The sequence below is a fragment of the Mesoplodon densirostris genome, chromosome 7, assembly GCF_025265405.1.
Source record: "Mesoplodon densirostris isolate mMesDen1 chromosome 7, mMesDen1 primary haplotype, whole genome shotgun sequence".
In the NCBI taxonomy this organism is placed as follows: domain Eukaryota; kingdom Metazoa; phylum Chordata; class Mammalia; order Artiodactyla; family Ziphiidae; genus Mesoplodon; species Mesoplodon densirostris.
The window spans coordinates 74,687,284-74,707,720 of NC_082667.1; the positions used below are offsets into that span (position 1 = coordinate 74,687,284).

Consider the following 20,437-nt stretch of genomic DNA (forward strand, 5'->3'; position numbering starts at 1 on the left):
TTGAGAGCCCAGGCTGAGCACCCTTTGTTTTGCAGCTGAGAAAACTGGGGCCTAAAGGGGATCCGTGGCTTTCCCAGGGTCACCTGGAATCTGAACAGCAGAAGGGAGCAAGAGGTACCTGTGAGCAGCCTCACTGAGCAGGGGTGAAAGTTCAACTCAGGCTTGGCCATGGTCACTCACAGCCTTTGCTCAGATTTCCTCTCTCCATGATGGCACGGATACAGCCTTTCTGGAAGGGTTGTGTGTACGAATAAGCTGTCATTCCAAAGTGCTGAAAAGTACTCCACAGGTGCCAAATCATGACTCTCCATGGATTTCAACACCTCCGCTGGCATGCCTTCCTGCCAGATGCAAGCTGCATGAGGACAGTGTGCATGTGTGTGTTTGTCTGTGTGTGTGTGCACGTGTGTGTGGGGGGGGATAAGGAAAGGGACGAGGAAGAAAAAGAGGACACAGAAAATTCCAGGTTTTCCAGCGCCTGTTTCCATACCTGAACCCCAGTACACTGTGGCTTAGCCCCCTGCCCTGTTACTCAAACAGAAGTGCTCTCTTTCTTCCCAGGTCCTCTGCAACCTACTTTCAGCCACCTGTTGGAGGAAGGCGTGAGCCATTTTGCTGAGAGGCAGTGATTTGCCCAACCTTCAGTCAACAGAGACAGGGACTCAGTCCCAGGGGGCTGGTGTCAGAGAGGGTGTGGAATGGAAAAAGCATGGAATTTAGAATCAGACAGTTCAAGATTTGAATCCCAGTTCTACTGCTTCCTAGCTGTGTGACCTTGAAAAAATTACTTCTGAGCCTCAGTTTCTTCATCCGTAAAAGGGAGAAAATTTGCATTATTTGGAGACATTAAATGAGAGGACTACTCTGGCACATGACTGTTTCGTTCCCACCCCAAACCCTGCCCCCATCCCAGTGGCTTTCTGCACCCGGATTACCACCGTGCCTTGGGCTGATACTATGTGTTGACTTTGACTGTGGATTTGGAAGAGTCAGAGAGACACCAGTATGAAGAGGTGGCTGCTGAAAGCAAAGCCTGCCTCCCCCAAAGAGGCATCTTCCTTGGAGAGGATGGCCTCGGTACCTCAGGCGTTTGGGATAAAAGCAGCCATTGTTGGGGGCGACACCTACGTTTGACATCCCATGGCAGAAGTATGGTGCAGTACCCTGAGTGGGTGTCTTGGATATGACAGATATGCCCATAGCTTGATTGTGTACCTCTCTACTAACTGGGTTTGGCAGGAGGCCAGGTGAGGAGAGGGCAGATATGAGCTGGGGCTTCAATGAGAGAGGCTGGACCTCTCTGCACCTCTCTCGGCCTGCAGAACTGCAAGGGAAGTGTTTGTGGAGAGGTTCCATGACCCTCTCTCTTAGCTTCTTTTCCCTGCCTGGCCCATTCTGGGTGCCCCAGTTCTGGGGATACAGATCCCTCTCCCAGGACAAGGGATGGTGTCCATGAACCCCTCTCAGAGAGGCAGAGGTCCCAATTGGGCTCCTAGCCTCAGGTTCTGGGCTTTCACTCAGTGTCTTAGCGATGGAAATTTCCACACACTCAGATACACCCACCACAAGGGGTCATGTAGTGACTCCAGGGTAGGTGGAGAGAGGAACTGTGGCTTGAACTTACTGTGTGCCAGGAAAAACGATCATCATAATGGTGGTAGCAGTGACCATGTATCAATCTCTGATTTAGTGCTTTACACATATTAGTTCATTGAATCCTTCCAGCAACCCTGTGAGGGAGATACCGTTAGAAACCCCATTCTACAGATGAGAAAGCTGAGGCATGAAGAGGTTAAATAACTTGTCAAAGGTCACACGGCTGGTAAGTAGAAGAGCTCAAAGGCATGTGATCAAACTCATGCAGTCCAGTTCCAAAGTCCTCCTCTTTTCAACTGTACCCACCTCTACTGCTTCTCTTATTTAATCTTGCTCCAAAGTCCCAGGAGGTGGGTGTTACTCATGGCATAGGTGAGGCAACTGAGGTTCAGAGAGGTTCAGTGACTAGGCCAAGGTCACACAACCAATTAAGTGTCCATGCACATCTGTGGGACTCTTTCCACTTCACTGAAGGGCTTCCAGGAGAGCAACTGAAACCTTGACATCACCTCTTACCCCATGGGTAACAGGGAGGAGTATACAGAAGGGGCGCCCCGGTCTTTGCGCACTGCCCAGCCTTCCGTCTCAAGCACGCTGGCAGGCAGCCGTGAAAGCCCCATCCCTGCCTCTTTGCCTTTCAGACCTCATCCCAGCCTCACCCCAGCCTCACCCCAGCATCACTTCTCCAGGAGGCTTGGCTGCCTCGACAGTCTAGGTTCTTTATCTGCTAACATAACACTTGCCTTGCTTAGTAATTATACATCCACAGATGTGATGGTGTAATTATTGTCCATTTTCCTGATTATATTGTAAGCTCCATGAGAAAAGAACTTTGGCTCTTACTAACATTCTATCACCAGCAATTAGCATGCTGTCTGGCATTCTGTACCACTGAACGATGATGTAAGTGAATGAATGAATGAGTAGAGCACCTATGAGGTTCTAGATGCACACTTGGCCCTCTGCCTCCATTATCCCCAATCCTGGCAACAACACAGTGAGCTAGTTACCATCATTCCCATTTTCCTGATGAACAAACTGAGGGCCAGAGATGAAATGAAGTGACCCTTGCTCAGTCAATGGGAGGTGAGATCAGGATTCACACCCAAGTTTGCCTGACGCCACCCCAGTCTTCTCTCTCTGTTTCACATCACTCAGAGAAGAAACTGGAAACAAAAAAGCAGTGATAAGTGTGGAATTTCCTGGTGGCCCAGTGGTTAGGACTTTTACTGCTGAGGGCGCAGGTTCAATCCCTGGTTGGGGAACTAAGATCCCACAAGCCATGTAGTACAAGCAAAAAAAAAAAAAAAAAAAAAAAGGCGTGATAAGGGGCTCTGCTCAAGCTCCTCCTCTAGGGAAAGGAGAAGAAAATGGGGTTGTTGATACCAGACAGGATTGAAAGTCAAGAATAAAGGATCAAAGGCAAGGAAAGAGCTAAAATGGTCATGGGAGGAGATTCTAGCAACCTGTCTTTGATAATTCAGCAGGAAGTTAGTCTTGCAGGCCAGATGCCTGGGAAGACTGGATTCTCCATCTCCACAGTCAACTCTTCAGGGTCCCCTCTACCCGCTTGGAAAGGATAAAACCCTAAGAAGCAAATGACTGTGAATAAGAATTCATTCACCATCCCAAAATTCAAAAAGACAGTCTTTGTGGAAACGAGGAAGCCAGGGTGACATGCTTGACAGTCTTCTTTGCAGCCTTAGGGAGACTGACTGTGTTAGATTCACATTTGATGTACGTCCAGACTGCCTTGAGGAAAAAAATTTTGAAAAATGTATCAGTGAATGTCTAAAATTCTTGCACAATGTGGAGCTTCAAGAAAGATGCCATTAAAAAAAAAAAAAAAGACGGAATGGTATCTTGCCCCACTCTTTGTAAAACCATCTTTCTAAGCCAAAAAGTAAAAGAAAATCCTTGTATATTTTGTTCTTTTCCACCCTTCAAGCTCTTAGGTTTTATTTGCCTTGGGTTTGGAGAGCGAGTGGAAATCAACACAGCTGTTTATGTTTAGTGGCTTCGAATGATCTCAGGGCGCAAAAGATCCTCATGGGTGTCTCTGCATTGTTGACAGTTTTTAGACCAGCTTTCACTCAGCCAAGGGGTAGTGTGAACTAGAATTCCTTTTTACATGTGCCCAGCAGGGTTCGTTTCAGGCATACAGGGGCCTACTTTCTTCTCCATCTTCTCTCTTTCTGCAAGATGAGGACTCTGTCTTCAGGCTAGTGTCGTGGCTAATAGAGACAGCTTAGTAGGTCAGTCAGAAAAGATTGGATTTCCTAGTCCCTCTGCTCAGGGGTGGTCTTGGCACTTCTGCAGAGGAGGATTCTATTAGGAGCTGCTTCCCTGGAAGGAAGGGAAAACAGGAAGGGTCTCTGGAGTAACTGTTCCTGGCTGTCATAGAAGGAGGGAACCCTGATTGTTAGTGACTTTCTTATCTACAGTCATCCCTCAGTAAATGTGAGGGATTGGGTCCAGGACCCCCTCGGATACCAAAATCTGTGGGATGCTCAAGGCCATTATATAAAATGGCGTAGTATTTGCATATAACCTACATACACCCTCCTTCCGTACACTTTAAGTCATCTCTTGGTTACTTATAGTACCTAATACAATGTAAATACTATGTAAATAGTTGCTAGGGCACGGCAAATTCAAATTCTGCTTTTTGGAACTTTCTAGATTTTTTTTTTTTTCCCCCATCTGCTGTTGGTTGTATCTGTGGACCTGGAACCCACGGATACAGATGGCTAACTGTATATAGATCTTATATATGTATATATATAACTAAACTGGATTTAATTGAACTGGATTTTAGTTTAACTAAAACTGGATTTTAATCTTCTATAGCTAACAAAGCTTTTGTCTGTTTGTTTGGGAGAGGACTCATCCCTCCTGCCTGAAAAGGTGGAGGGCAGAGATGGATATAAGCTAGCTAACTTCTATATCACCAGCATTTGGCTCAGGGCTTTGTTCATTATGGGGCGTAGTGAGTGTTCCTTGAATAAATAAAAGTTTAAAACAAGTAAAGATACTTATTTGAAAAATGCAGAAAAATTGCATGGAAAAGTAAGTTGAAATCAACCATAATCCCAACCCTTTAAAACAGTGATAGAAAAATAAGAAGGAGGGCTTCCCTGGTGGCTCAGTGGTTGAGAGTCCGCCTGCCGATGCAGGGGACATGGGCTTGCGCCCTGGTCCGAGAAGATCCCACATGCCGCGGAGCGGCTGGGCCCGTGAGCCCTGGCCGCTGAGCCTGCGCGTCCGGAGCCTGTACTCCGCACGGGAGAGGCCACAACAGTGAGAGGCCCGCGTACTGCAAAAAAAAAAAAAGAAAAAAAAAAGAGAAAAATAAGAAGGAATGACCAGTCCCTAACTTGCTCCTCTGAAATAACCGCTATTAGTAGTGTGATGTGATTCCTTCCTTCTCCTTCCCTTTATAAACATATTTATTTATATATATGTAAACACACATAAACATATTAGCAAGTTTTAACAGTAGCCAAACATGTAAGTAAATAATAACATAAATACCCCACGACAAATGCTTTTTTAAAAAATAAATTTATTTATTTTTGGCTGCATTGGGTCTTCATTGTTGTGCATGGGCTTTCTCTACTTGCAGCAAGCAGGGGGCTACTCTTCGTTGTGGTGCGCGGGCTTCTCATCGCGGTGGCTTCTCTTGTTGTGGAGCACAGGCTCTAGGCACACAGGCTTCAGTAGTTGTGGCACGTGGTCTCAGTAGTTGTGGTACACAGGCTTAGTTGCTCCGCGGCACGTGGGATCTTACTGGACCAGGGCTCGAACCCATGTCCCCTGCGTTGGCAGGTGGATTCTTAACCACTGCTCCACCAGGGAAGTCCCGACAAATACATTTCAAATAAAGGAAAAAGAACCACAAAGTACATACCAAAGTTCTACATGATTATTTTTGTTATCCATTATTGAGATTTTTCATGCCAGCACACCTTTTCTGAGCACAGACCTTCATGAGTTAACTGCTCCAGGCTCTCCTCAGAGAGCCCTGAACCCTGGGCACCATGCACCTCTCCCAGGGTCAGGAGCTCCTCTGCTAGCAGATGCTCACCAGGCCCTGTGCCTGGGGCAGAGTCAGAGGGTAGGCAGGAAGGCTCACAGGAGGAAAGCAGTAACCCAAAGAGGAAATGGGTGGAGGGAGCTTGGAGCATCCTGGCTCCTTGCCTGGGGGCCCGCACTGCCCAGAGGTCAGGCTGCTTGATGCCGTCTGCATGGCTGACTCCCAGGCAGCATTTGGGCAGTTACCCAGCTGCCTTTGGGCTGCACAGGCAGCTCGACTGGCTGAGTGTGTCTCTCAAAAAGAAGATCTTGCACAGAAAGTAATAGAAGGCCTGGGTTTTTCCAGATTGTCCATTCACATTGATTAAAATTGTCCAGGTTCTTGCCTCGTCATCCCCCACTCTAAAGTGTTGAGGGAGCAAAGTCTTTGTAGCATTTCTTTTTTTTTTTTTTTTTCTTTCTCTTTGCGGTACGCGGGCCTCTCACTGCTGTGGCCTCTCCCATTGCGGAGCACAGGCTCCGGACGCGCAGGCTCAGCAGCCATGGCTCACGGGCCCGGCCGCTCCACGGCATGTGGGATCCTCCCAGACCGGGGCACAAACCCGTGTCCCCTGCATCGGCAGGCGGACTCTCAACCACTGCGCCACCAGGGAAGCCCCTGTAGCATTTCTTAAAGCGGCACTTTTCAGTTTGCCTGCACCTGGGAGCTTTATTAACAGACAAATGCTTGGACCCCATCCCCAGAGTCTGATTTAATTGGCCCAGGGGGGGGCCCGGGCAACCCTGTGTTTTCAATTCCGCAGGTGACTCTAATGGACAGCCCAGGCTGTGAAGCCAAGTGTGAGAATTGATTCAGAGTCCATGAGCGCTTGTTTAAAATGCAGACACGCAGATTCAGAATTCTAGGTCTGTTGATGGTGTGCTGTTAGGGTTTTGCTCCTTTAACCCCCAGTTATTCTTAGGCTTCTATTAGAGTGTTAGTTCTACTATTTGTCATTTATTTCCCTGTTTGCTTGCCCTGTTCTCTCAGTTTTTCAGTTGCAGAAAAGGGTAACCCTCAGGCTGGAAACAGCAGTTGCATCATTCTTTGAACCTTGAGAGCAGGGAATGAGCACTTATTCTTATTTGCTCCCCGTCATTATGCCCAGAGCCTGGCACATAGTTGGATCTCAGTTTATTCATTGAGTTAATGATTGAGCCAAACCAGTGGTTTACCATATATTTGTTTGACATTTAGTCAGGGCTATTGCCTCAAACACCTGTAAACACACACACGCGCGCACACATTCACACATACTCCTTACACTTCAGCCCTGCGGGTAGAAGAAGCCACTGTCTTCAGCTCTCAAAAAACAACCCAGAGATTACCACTGGGCATACTGATCTGCACACACCCATCTGGAAAAAGGTAGATTAGAAGCAAGTGGACGGGGTGGGGGGGGGTGAGCAGACTTTCTAAATAGCCGTTCTAAAGGTTTTTTTTTTTTTTAATTTATTTTTGGCTGTATTGGGTCTTCGTCTCTGTGCGAGGGCTTTCTCTAGTTGCGGCAAGCGGGGGCCACTCTTCATCGCGGTGCGCGGGCCTCTCACTATCGCGGCCTCTCTTGTTGTGGAGCACATGCTCCAGACGTGCAGGCTCAGTAGTTGTGGCTCACAGGGCTAGTTGGTCCGCGGCATGTGGGATCCTCCTAGACCAGGGCTCGAACCCGTGTCCCCTGCATTGGCAGGCAGATTCTCAACCACTGTGCCACCAGGGAAGCCCCTGTTCTAAGGTTCTTACCCCAGCTTCTCTGCAGTCTGAGATGGGTGGGCTCTCATTTCAGCCACTACCAAAAGGAGAGCATTTGTGCCAGTGCTGAGATAGGTGTCATAAGTTGCCAACCCATGCCATAAAAAATTAAGGAAAAGTGCATTTTTGAAAATAAGCTAGTCTGATTTTTCTTTTACTCTCAAATAAATTCAAGAATGTTTGCTTTTTATCTTATTCTAGAGACTTGCAACATGTCCCTTCATCATTTATAGTAGGGGTCTCCAAGAGTCTGTTGATTCTTTCCCCAGATTCCTGCTTTTATTTTTTGTGGTAGGCTGGGGTTTAGATGTTTCAGGCTCTCTTAAGACTGTCTTCTTGGGAGGTCAGGTGAAGCCAGGGGTCTTTAAGTCAGATAAAGGGTGGGTTGATGGGGCTGGTCACTTGCAGGTCAGCTCCAAAGCCCAATTTACACTCAGCTAATCACCAGTGGCTGAGGTATAGGATCAGAAAGCAGTACAGCTGGCACATCCTGACCTGAGGATGGTTCTTACAGCCAGAGAGCTGCCAAACTCTTTGGATGATGATTAGTGGTCCTGGGAGCTTTCGTAATATGTTTCAAATTGGGAGATTTTGAAAGTTTAGAGTCCAAAAGAGAAAAAGAGAGAAGGGTTGTCAAAGTTGGGATTTAAAATAGTGGGCTGGGACTTCCCTGGTGGCACAGTAGTTAAGAATCTGCCTGCCAGTGCAGGGGACATGGGTTCGAGCCCTGGTCCGGTAAGATCCCACATGCCGTGGAGCAACTAAGCCCGTGCGCCACAACTACTGAGCCTGCGCTCTGGAGCCAGTGAGCCACAACTACTGAGCCCACGTACCACAACTACTGAAGCCTGTGTGCCTAGTGCCCATGCTCCACAACAAGAGAAGCCACCACATTGAGAAGCCCGTGCACCGCAATGAAGAGTAGCCCCCGCTCACCGCAAAGCCCATGTGTGGCAACGAAGACCCAAAGCAGCCAAAAATAATAAATAAATTAATTAATTAAAAAAATAAAAATAAAATAAAATAGTGGGTTATCCACAGTGCATATCATTTAAAAAAAAATAACGTTAAAAAAAAAACCTGGATAGTGTATTCTTTCCAAAGCAGTTTGCCATACTCTGAACCATACTCTGCCAATGCTTGCCAGACTTATTGATTTAAAATGACTTCATTCATGTTAACACAGCATCTGTGTGGAAGGAGTAACTTTATAGGACATTTTTATAATTTGAGATGATCTTATTTAAGGAGGAATCTTGCAATTATCTCTTTTGCCTCAGGGAAAATATAGCTTTTTTTCCCCTTTGTCTGGTTATAATGACAAATTATTTTGCTTTAAAGAAGGAAAATGAGGGAAAGACAGGAAAGATATAAAGGGAGATGAAAAATGTTCCAGGAAAGAGCAAATAAAATTATTAAAGGGATGCAGAGTCCAGGAAAGAAATTTGGAAGTAGACTAAAAGATTCACTCCTTTTCCATCAAGAAAGATGAGAAGTTATCAGACTTTAAATAAATCACATAAGGTTAAGGTGAACGGTCATGTGTTTACCAAATCCTAGAGTATTAGGAAGAGGTACTTTTCAAAAAAGAATGCATTATTTTTCATATTAGTACATATTTGAGGGTCTCAGAATCCAAAAAAATGACCTTGGTACAAATATGATTTAAATGGGAGATCCAAGATGGCAAATACATAGCATGTATGTCACTAGGTCTCTTTCTGTACCCATGACAGACATTATTAATTGATCAGGCTGCTGTTTCCAACTTAACTAGATACATGCACCCTTGGAATTCTTTTCAGCACAGTGTGACAGAAAGTCGGTTAGCTAGAGATGACTCTTGAGATGAACCCATTTTGCTACCTATGGATTAGCCTTACTACTCAAAGTGTGAGCTCCAGACCACCAGCATGGGTGTCCTGTGGGAGCTTATTCTGAAACCAGAATCTCAGCCCCATTCTAGACCTACTGAATCAGAATCTGTATTTTAGCAAGATACATAATTCTTATGTATATTAAGGTTTAAGTGGCCCTGAAGGAGCACTGAATGCATGATATATTCTTTACGGTGGAAGTTCTGAAACTTCAGAGTGCATCAGAATCACTGGGTTAAACAATTGGTAAACCTAGATTGTTGGGCCCCAGCTCCAGAACTTTTGGTTTAGAAGATCTAGGGTGGGGCTTATCAAACAAGCTTCCAGGTGTTGATGCTGCTGGTGGTGGTCTCGGGACCACACTTTGAGAAAAACTGCATTAAGGCCATGGAAATACATTGGAATATCTCCATGACCTTTAAAGTCAAAGACTGCAGTGTATTTCCATAACTCTTGCTACATCTGGCAGAACCAGAATTCTGAGTAGGAGAGTCCCAAGGTTTAGTACAGCATAGCATCTCTTATGACCTTATGTACCTGGATCTAAAAAGGCTCTCCCCCTGGTTAATTGCTGCTGGCACCATCTACTCATCCATCTGATGACAATCTGGGTAGCTATTCTGTCCACAGCATTATACTCAATGCTGAGAGAATCTAATGAAGGTTAAAAATGCAGTTCCTAACTTCAAAAGGCCTTCTCTTTAAGAAGAAAATAAACATGAAATGATAAATAACAAGGTGGCATCAGATGGTAAAGGGCTGAGTGCTAAGTAAGTGGCACGGACCACGTGTGCTTTAATTTCAGAGGGAGGAATACCTGAAATTGTGTACAAGACTGTGTGCATTTCAGTCTCGCTAGAATAGAAAGTTGCTGCATAGAATGGGTGGAGATAAGATAGGAGAGGGAGCAGGCCACGGTAAGAGCCCTTCTTATTTCTTAATGCTGCTTTGGGAGATTGTTTTAAAACTTTATTTCCTACGACTTGGATAATGACAAATCAATGCTATCGGCATTGAAAATCAGGCTACAGGGTGGGCATACTGTGAAAACCTGTATCTCAGAGCCAGAGAAGAGAAACAGCTTATAAACAGAGATGACTGGGGGGGGGGGGGTTGCAGAAGCAGTAATTTAATAATAGGGATAATAATACCCAACTTACTGGTCTCTCACATAGCTAAGTACCTGTGCTAAATGACTGTAATGAACGATCTCATTTAACCAAACAACAGTATATTATATATATGTAGTCAAACCCCTTCCTTACTCCCAGTGAGAACCGAAGCTTTGTAAGGATGTATGTAAAGTCAGAGAACTTGCCCGATTTAAATCCAGGTAGTTCTACGGTGTGTGTGGGGGGGCCTTCTCATCTATGAGGGGTCTGGCCTGCCTGTGTCATCTCTTCCAACTCTCAGCGAGGAACCCATAGAGCACCTGGGACAGGAGAGAAGTCCTCAGGCGAATTAAAGTCGAGGAACCTGTAGGGCCAGTGAGTCCGAGGCGCGGACAGGGAGGGGCTCCTACATGAAGCGCAGCAGAATTTAGCCCGAGCCCGCCGGGGTCATGGAGCTTCTCCTGGCTTTCTCTGGCCAGTCTGTGGTAGGTTGCAAGGAGGAACCGTCTTGGGGCGGGAGGCTTCGCGGGGTATTGTATGTGCCTATAAATACTTCAAATAGTTAAGTGAAATGTGCAGCCTTTGAAAGCTGGAGAGGAAGCTATTCGGAGGCCCCCCGGCCCGCCTGGAAGAGCTGGCAGAAAAGAGAAGAAATGGCTGGCGCGTCCTTAACGCGGGAGACGAGGAACGGCCCTGCCCAGACCAGATGGGGGGCCGCGGGGCTGCAGGCGCGACTCCGGAAGCCTCAGACCGTTAAGGTGACCAGAACAATTTGAAAAAGGAAACAAACTTCCCCGGAGCCTTCCCCGCGGGGCCCCGAGGCGGGCGCTTGCGTTCGAAAGGGCATTTTTCAAAAGGTTTCAGGGACGCGGGGGTGTCAGCCCGCGGGGGAGCGCGAAGCTAGAGCAGCGCTGCAGAGCGGCCACCAGCTGGCTTTGTACTTGCGGCCAAGCGCGGCCCCAGACTTTCGGCGGCGGCCCGGGAGTTGAGGCCACGCCCCCCTTTGCAGTGAGAGCCGCGGCTGCAGATTGGCCCGCCACGGGCCAATCGGCACGCCGGGGCGGCCCGGGCTGTCAGCGCGCGCCGCAGCCGCGCGGGTAGCAGCCTGTCCTACCCTGCGCGGAGCCCCGCAGCCAGCGCAGCCTTCACGGGAAGCGCGGCGGCCGCTCGCGAGCGCTGCGCTGCCCTGACCAGCCCGCCAGCCGCGCGTCCCGGTGCCCGCGCCCCACGGCCACAGCCTTGCTGCGCTATAGCGCACGGAGCATGTGCAGACCCGCAGGCGCCGAGGTGCTATCTGTCCGGCGGGCTTCTGGGCAGTGGTGACTGTCACGCGTAGAGAGACCTTTCGGGGGCTCTCGCCGCGCCTCTGCGTAGCGGGTGACACTGCGGGGCGGCAGCTGCCTCTCGGTGAAGACGTCTTGGGCTCCGTGCGCCCTCCCTCTCCCCCCTATCGTTCTTTCCCTTCCCCAGCTGCTCGCTCCTTAGCTCGCCCGCTCACACCCGCAGCCTCCTGGAGCGGGAGGCGTGGGTCCCCGCCGCTTCTCTTCCAAAGGGGCCTCCTCACTTCGGAGATGCAGTGACAAGTTAATATGGGCGTCCAAGCCTCGAGTTCCCAGGAGGAGAATCGCAAGAGGCAGCAGCTCCTGAGCACCCGGAGCCCTTGAACAGGCCGCCCAGGAGGGGCGTGAAACGCGGCTGCAGCATCCGTCCAGGTGGGATCAGCTGAGCGCCGCGACCAAGGCGAGCTCGCCGGATTGCTCCGAGATCCCCGACCCGGGGATATTTTTTTCTTTCCCTTGGCTGGTGGTGGGCGCCTCTCGGGCCGAAGCCCGGCGCCTGCTCTGCTGCCCGCGCTGCCTTTAGCGGTCGCCTCCGCCGCCGCTGCCAGGGACGTGCTGGGAAAGCCGAAGCCCCGGGAGAAGATGCCGGCCATCCTGGTCGCCTCCAAAATGAAGTCGGGACTGCCCAAACCCGTGCACAGCGCCGCGCCCATCCTGCACGTGCCCCCAGCCCGGGCGGGCCCCCAGCCCTGCTACCTCAAGTTAGGAAGCAAGGTGGAGGTGAGCAAGACCGCCTACCCTAGCCAGATCCCCCTGAAATCGCAGGGGCTGCAGGAGCCGACGGGGGAGGGGCTCCCGCTGCGGATGAGCGGCTCGGTGGAAAACGGGTTCGATACCCAGGTGAGAGGTGCTGTGTGCCGGGGCACTGTTCTGGGAGAAGGGTGAATGCTTGGGGGTGGCGCTGTTGGCATGGCTGAATAGGGGACAGGGCTACCCTGTGGGCTGAGAAGGGAACGGTCCCACTTTAGGCCGGCAGATTGGGGGATGCGCGCGGAGAGTGGGCTGGCCAGTGGGTGTGGCCGGGTGACCGAGGTTTGCTTTAAGGAGCTCTGTGAGACCGGGGTGCGGGCACGTCAGCGGCTTCCTTCTGGCGGGCACGGTCAGGGTGTTCTCAAAACTGTGCCGCACTGGAAATGTCAGGTTCTGCATGTTGAGAGCTTGGCCCCAAGAAGGCAGTGACTGCTGCAGCGTCTGTCTGTCTGTGTGTCGGTTCTGCAGAGATTCTGTCCCTGCCAAGGAATGGTCCGAGGCCTCTTTGGGCTCCACGCCCTCGGGCCTGGCTGAAAGATCCAGGGAAAGGGGTCTGGGGGTGGGCAGTGTACCTGCTCGCCTCGTCGTGAAGATGCCTGCCCCTGCCCCATCCTTTGGGTTGACAGGATTCCAGGCACGGTCCTGGGACTGCAATAGAAGTGCTCGGTGCACCAGCGGAGGCAGGCAGCTGGGGACTCCTAGCGTCTCGGCTGGCTGTTGCGGTGGGCGGGGGTGCCTGCCTCAGAATGGCGGCCCGAAGCTAAGCCCCTCCTTCCTGGGTAGCAGATCCTGGTGCCGGTAGCCCGGGTAACTGGGGCTGGGGTGGGGGGATGACTTGAAAAGAATTGATGACTTCTACCTTTCCAGACAGAGCCCGCATCACCCAATTCGGCTGGGTGACGGGCCCTAGCCATGCAGTCTCTTTTAAGGAAATCAGCAAGGGCCAATCAGGTTCTCCTGGCCTCCTGCCCTCACTGCTGCTTTTTTTTTTTTTTTTTTCTTTTTTCCTCTTCTGGTAGGAGGGAGCAGGGGCGTGCTGTATTTTCTTGGCAGTTAGTCAGCAGGGACTTTTGGGGACAGGCAGACCTGACGGATGTGACTGTCCCGGTCAGGAGAGGCGGGAAGCCAGTGGGGGAGGTAGTTTGGGGCTGGTGTCAGGGAAGTGGCAACAGACCAGCTGACCTTTTTGACACTTATTCTCTGCTGACACTGTCTCCACCTTCTCCTGGAGATTTCTCTGATCAGAGGCTAGAACTCAACACATTCCTAGCCTTTCTGATGGAGGAACTGGAGCTGGAAGCTAATTGTAAGCAGACTTTTGGAGCTCTGGGTTGGAGAAGGCCCTCAAAGCAGATTAAGCTCCCACGCCAGGCTGATAAGCATGCCCCTTGCTGCTGCCCTTGCTAAACATGTTTGGAAGCTGACAGGTTTGAGTGATGGTGTGTGGGAGAAAGATTTCCCCCAGTGCTCCCAGGGCCTGTCTCTGCCAGGGTTTTGTGCTCTGCGCTCTTTTTCTGCCTTCGGCACAGGTTTGTACGTGGGCTCTGAAATGGGAATGAGCTTGGGAGTGCACCCTCGTGAGGGTTTCCCCTCCATCCTTGGAGACGGAGCTGATGAGGTGTGGTGGGTGGTATGCGGGAGGCTGGAGCAGTGACTCCGGGATGTGACACACAGCCTCCAGCCTGATGAGGAGGACCCAAGGAATGAGGGGGAAAGTGGACACTGGGATCGTTGCTACCCAGGCAGCTGTTCTACCGTTGCCCGTTTGACCCTTCATTTAACAAACACTGTCGGTGGACTTGCCATGGGCAGGCTCTGGAAAGGTGATTCATCCCTCTTTTTCCTGAAAAAATGATCTCCAGCTGCTGCCGGAGGAGCTGGTGTGGTCCAGTTCCCTCGAGGCTTTTCTTCTCTCCCTCGCCCTTGGCCCACAGTCCCCTGGCTGCCCCCACGCCACCTGTCTTGCCCTCAGTGGGACCTTGTGTACTGATCATGTGGATGGTTTGGATGGATTGCTGAGGAAATTGGCCATTTCCCAGTGGGCTCTCCTGGTTTTTACCAGCCTGCCCTGTCTTTATTCATGGCTGAGCTTCCTGGAGGCTCTTCTCTGTGGCAGGTACAGATCCCTTGTCTCACTGCCTCACCCTGGCATCCAAGTGACATTGGCAAAAGGGGTTTTCCCGTCTTTGGACAAGGCTTCCTCTCTCTTTGCCTGACACGGTGTCCATTCACCATCCAGGAAAGCCTCTCCATACGGCTCGAGGACTGTGTCAGACTTGACACATCTGGTAGTCCTGGACCCAAAACCTGGTATTTATCACTAGAAGATACTCGGGAGATGATGAGTTAAATGGCAAATGGTATCTTGGGGCATCTGACTCCCCTTTTATTCAGGGGGCTTTGGGGAGAAGGCTGGGTTGTGCAGTGGTCAGTAGCACAGGCTTTAAAGTCAGGTGGATATCCCTGGTATCCTGTCTCCACCATGTACTAGCTGGTGACCTAGTCCATTAACCTCTCTGGGCCTCACTGTTCCCATCTGTAAAAATGGGCGTTAAACAACCACACAAATTATGAGGATTAAGAAAAAGAACATATGTAAAGTGTCATATATACATATGTTTATACATACACACATACATACATCATATAGACATATGTATAGACATATATAAGTAACATGTGTAAAGCCCAGTGTCAGGCAAATAGGAAACAATAAAATGAGCTATTCGTATTGCTAAACCAAGAGATGGGGCATTGTTGAACGTAGGTCTAATAGCCTCTCAGTGAGAAAAGGCATAGCTTATTCCGTCAAGCCCTTGAGAAGGTATCATTGAGTTCGCAAGGATTTACAGAGCATCTGTCACATGCCTAATACAGTACCAGCCATGGTGGGAAGATGAGGGAAGTGCCTGATGTGCCAGGCTCTTTACATACGATCTCATTTCATTCCCACAGTACCACTTAAAGCATATATAACATTTTCTATGACAGTAATTTCCTGTAACATCTTCTTTAACGACAATGATATAATAATGGCAAGTCATCACATAGCACTTCCTATGTGCCAGGAATTGTTCTAAAAGCCCTCATTTGATTCTTACAACAATCCAATGAGACAAGTGTTATTATTCTCATTTTACACATGAGGAAACTGAGGCAAGGACCGGGTTAGTAGCCCCTTGAGTAGCAGAAATAGAATTAGGACTCGGACAATCTGGCTCTGGACTCCGTGTCCTAAACCAGCATGCTATAGAGAGAGGGTCATAGGGACTTTGCAGTTCCTCACAGGCCCTGATTTCTAAGACCACTGCTCTAGCCACTGAGCTGGAAGAGTAAGCAGGACTTAGCAAAAGGTAGAATAACTTGCTCTAGGTCATCCTGCTCCAGGGTGGCGAGTCGGGGGCCCAGCTCATGTTGGTCTGGCTTCCAGGCTGGGGGGTCTTCCCCTCTTCACAGCTGCCTTCCTCCTGGATGCTCTGGTGGAGGTACACAGTGATAAGACATGGCCTGGGCCTTGGAGATCTTATAGTCTAGTTGGGAGGCATGACTGTTGTACCAAGGGCATCAGGCACAACACGAAGAGAGCTGAGAGGTGTGCTTGGGGCTGAAAGGAAGGAAAAGGCCACCATGGCTGCAGAAGTCCTGAGGGCCTCCCGGAGGAGGCAGGAGATGGCGGGCTCCAGAGATGGGCAGGAATGGCTGGCTGGGGAGGAGAGGGGGTGAGATGAGCACGCCAGGGAAGGAGGAGAAGCAGGGACACGCAGTGGTGCAGAGCAGGAGTGGGTGTCGCCACCGGGAAGGCTCACCTTGGCCTGACAGGTGATTGCTTCGTATCTGGTATCTTCCTTTTGAAAGGTAATCATGAGCAAAGAACAAAGCCTTCTTGCAGTTGAGGGATTGGATTTGCATGCTGCCTTCGTGGTCCGTAGTAATCCTGAGCACGCAGGGTAGTTATGAGAAGGTGGAAGGATGGTGTCTACAAAAGACCTGTTTCATAACAGCCCCTTGGGAAATGACAGTGATTATTATTATTAGCTTAGGGTTCAGAATATCCAACATGGTAGTGATGCGCAAAAGGACGTGGGTCTCGTGGCTTTTATTAGGCAGCGACGCTCTTTAGCCAGTGACAGCCTGTTCTCCCCCAAGCCTGCTGTCCATCGCCATCAAGTGTGAAAAGACCTGACGCAGCCAGCAGCTAGCTTTTAGGTGCAGCCCCACTGTCGACTTGCCAAACCCCTCACCTTGAATCTCTCCCACAAACCTACAGCTGGGGCTGGACCCTCAGAGAGAGGAACTGCTCTGGCAGCCACACATCCCTCCCGAGTTCCCCTCCTGGTGTTGGGATACCTGGGCCTTCCCCCAAGAATGAACATTTATAGCATCTGCTCTGTTAACATGGCGTATAAATTATGACCATGTGCAAAGAATTGTTTTAGAGATCTGCTCTGTGTTAGTTCAGAAACTCTGTCCGGCTGACCTTCAGATAAGGAATGCTTGTGAGCTATTTGAGGAGAGGTTAGCCTATTTTTAAGAAGCAGTTGCAGGGGAAAAAATTATATATATAATATTTTGATATTTCCTGTTTTTAGGAGCCTGGGGTTCAACTTGCAACTCATTTCTTTAAAAAAGTAATTAGAAGTGATTGAAATCCTCTGTGGGTGTTTTAGATGTTTAAAAAGAAAGCGCAGGCGAGGCCCCTGGGAAGAGAGCGCAGCTCCAAGCTTGCAACCTGTTGCAACTTTGCCCCATTGTGTTTTGATTAGAATCCTTGCTCCATCATCAAAGTTGATTATGGATTTGATTAGTGCATTTTTCTGCTATTGTGTTATTCCCTTTCTTCTCTTCCTCGGTTCTTGGAGGGGGAATGTGTAGCATGGTTATCTGCCAACATGCAAGAATGTTTATAGTTCACGTATTATTGCTTATTCCATGGGTTAATTTTCTGAAGACACTTGAAGGGTGGGACTGGTGGCTAATTTAGGGTATCATTACGTGTGTATATATGTGTGTATAAATACATCTACTTCTGGATATGTGTATATATACATATATACACACACATATACAAATATATACACATGGAACAGCTTAAAGTAATGAGCACATGTAAGCACACACACATCAAAGGCCAGGCTGGGGGAATTACAGCCCAATTTCCAGCTTTCAGAATAGCTAGATTTGCTTCCCACTTCTCATACTCCCTTCCTCTGTGACCAAGATTGAAGCACCAAGTCTTGGTGTCCCATTTTATTTACGTATAAGACATAAGAGATGTGGCCTTGAGAGAGGTGCTTTAATTAGGCCTTAGTGAAGCTCCTGAAGCCAGCCTGAAAAAGCCAAACCACCCAGTGAGATTTTGGCTTAAGGTCAGAGACTCTTATTTCTTAGAATCAGTCTCATCAGCAGGGAAGGGAGTAGTTATGGGGCATCTGCTATGTGCCAGGTAGTAGTAGACTGCAGTGATTTCACATATATATATATAATATATATATATATATATATGATTTTATGTATATATAAATTTTATATGTATATGAAATTTAATGTGAAGCACAAGAAACTGGGTAAAATGTAAAGTGGCCCCTGCATTTCATATGAGGAAGCTGAGACCAGGGGAAGTTATCACTTGGAGACAGTTTTAAATGGTAGATTACACTTAACTGAGAGACAGACCTGGGTTCAAATCCAGGCTTTGGGCGAGTTATTTAACATCTCTAAATGTGTCTTCATCTATAAAGCAGAAATGATGACGCTTATAGGTTGTCTGTGAAGATTCAGTGAGATCATACAGGTAAGTTGCTGAGCACAGAGCCTGGCATGCAATAAGCAAGGAATATGTGATATTGCCTATTTTTATTACCCAAGGTCAGAGCCAAGTTTGGAAACCAGATCTGCCTCATTCCAAGCCTGTGTTCTTTCTACCCTACCTCTCTGCCTCTCAAGTGCATGGTTGATTACATGGAGGACAGGTGGCTTGCACTGTGAAAGCAGAGAGCATAGCGGGGCTTTGGTTAGATGAATGAGGGTCAGGGTCAAGAGTAAATTAATGGAGTCATATCCAGAGTTGTGAAATGAAGCCTCCACATTTTGGTCCCAAACATGCCATCTCTATAGCACTAACCAAGGTGAGGGATCTGCTGCAAACCAAACTTAATGGGAACCTCCTTTGTATACCCAGGCTTTGGGCAAGTTATTTAACATCTCTAAATGTATCTTCATCTATAAAGCAGAAACAATGATGCTTATAGGTTGTCTGTGAAGATTCACAGTCAAGGCACTGTCAAGGTGATTGAGTGAAGCTGGCCAATCTGACTGCACTGCCCAGGACCAAGAATGGAACAGTCTCATTGATTGGGCTTCTGAATGGTTTCTTATTGTTCTGAAGGCAGAAGGAAAGCCCTGTCCCCTTACTGCTGGCGTGATTGTGGTGGGAGCTGAACCTTGTGATCGGCTTGGCCATTAAGGTGCCCCAAGGCATGGCCAGCTGCCCAGTGGTGTTTTACTGATAGCCACGGGGCCACTTTCAATGGTGACTCTGTCTCTTGGTCACGTTGTTCGAAGAGATGGACAGTGTGTTCCTAGAATGTCTTGGGCAGAATGGTTCATGTGATTTGGGGAACAAAACTGGGTCAGGCTTTTGTGCTTCAGTCCACACAAGACACTAGCGAGTGATACAGAAGTTTTCGCAGGAACCCCAAGGCGCCCACGCAGAACCTAAAGAATGACTCATGACTTAGTGCTCCATTTCCCAAGGAAAACAGACCCTCTTTTGTGTTTCGCAAACAGTAGCCCCACAGCCTCAGGATATTTTCTCTCTCCCTCTAAGTGAAACCTTAATACCTTTAGTGAATTTTGGTGTGTTCCAACCTCCCCTGTCTTGGTGGAAGAGAAGATAGGGTAGGAAAGGGGGCTTGGTCAAGATAATGATAAAGTTCTTTTGGAGCCTTTGAACAAAATCAGTTACGAGAGTGTGACACAGGAAAAATAATTATAATAATGGGCACTGACACTGACAGAGCATAGCCTCTTACCAGCATAATGCATAGCACCAGGCATGCATCATTTCACTTAATCCTCCCAACATCCCGTTACATAGAAGCTACTTCCTGAAGAGAATAGAAATGACAGCTCTGGGAATCAGCAACTTGGGTTCTAATTTTGTCTCTTTAGATGCTTTCCTGCATGACCTTCAATAAGTTACATTGTCTTTTGAGCTTCAGTTGCCTAATCTCTAAAATGAGTAGGATGATACTTGCTCTACTTTTTTTGAAGAGTTGTTGTAAAGCTTAATAGAGGTAATTATTATGAATGAGACTCTGGTTTAAACATCTTACACCATAAATACCCTTTAAGGAAACCAAGGGTCAGAGAGGTTAAGCTACTTTTCCAACGAGCACAGCTGGTTAAGTGGCAGACTCAGGATTTGAACCCTTATCTGTTTGACCTCAAAGTCAAGGTTCTTAAATAGCAAGTGTGAGAGCACTTTTTAAAAAGTATCTGAAAAGGCATTGTTAATACGGAATCAAAGTAAATTGCTATAAACTTTCCTTTGGTGTGGTATATATGACATCTGGCTCCTCCCCTCCGCCCCAGAGTTTAGAAATATTGAATATATTCATTCAATATTAAATAAACATCAGCTGCTTCATCGTATCAGTTAAACTCTCTAGGGTTTGTAAAATTCTAAGTGTTCTGATGCCACAAGGTCCACTAAGGTGTTATCACTATGTAACTGGCAGGGCTGGTTCTGGACAGAGGAAGGGAAAAATGGGGAATTTGATCATTTGTTGGCACGCAGAAGCAATCAGATAAATTCAGATTATGGGTCATCTTTAAGACAACAGGCCTGGGATCTTCAAAACTGATAATGTCATGAGAAACAAAAAAATTTTAAAGGTAGATGGAGAACTATTCTAGAAAAGGAGACTAAAGAGCTAT

At 48.3% G+C, this 20,437-nt stretch overlaps 1 protein-coding gene across 6 annotated transcripts in view; it reads left to right on the plus strand.

Annotated features, from left to right (window-relative positions):
• Positions 1–20,437, plus strand: part of NAV2 (neuron navigator 2) — a 769,310-nt gene that overhangs the window by 349,152 nt on the left and 399,721 nt on the right. For 4 of the 6 annotated variants that reach the window (XM_060105512.1, XM_060105505.1, XM_060105506.1 and 1 more), the window contains exon 1: positions 11,543–12,589. The exons of 1 other annotated variant lie outside the window; for it this stretch is intronic. In XM_060105512.1, the coding sequence (XP_059961495.1) occupies positions 12,332–12,589 (258 nt within the window). In that variant the 5' untranslated portion in view covers positions 11,543–12,331. Of the gene's footprint in view, positions 1–11,542; positions 12,590–20,437 lie in introns of those variants that run through there. One more of the 6 variants, XM_060105508.1, reaches the window with a different exon arrangement.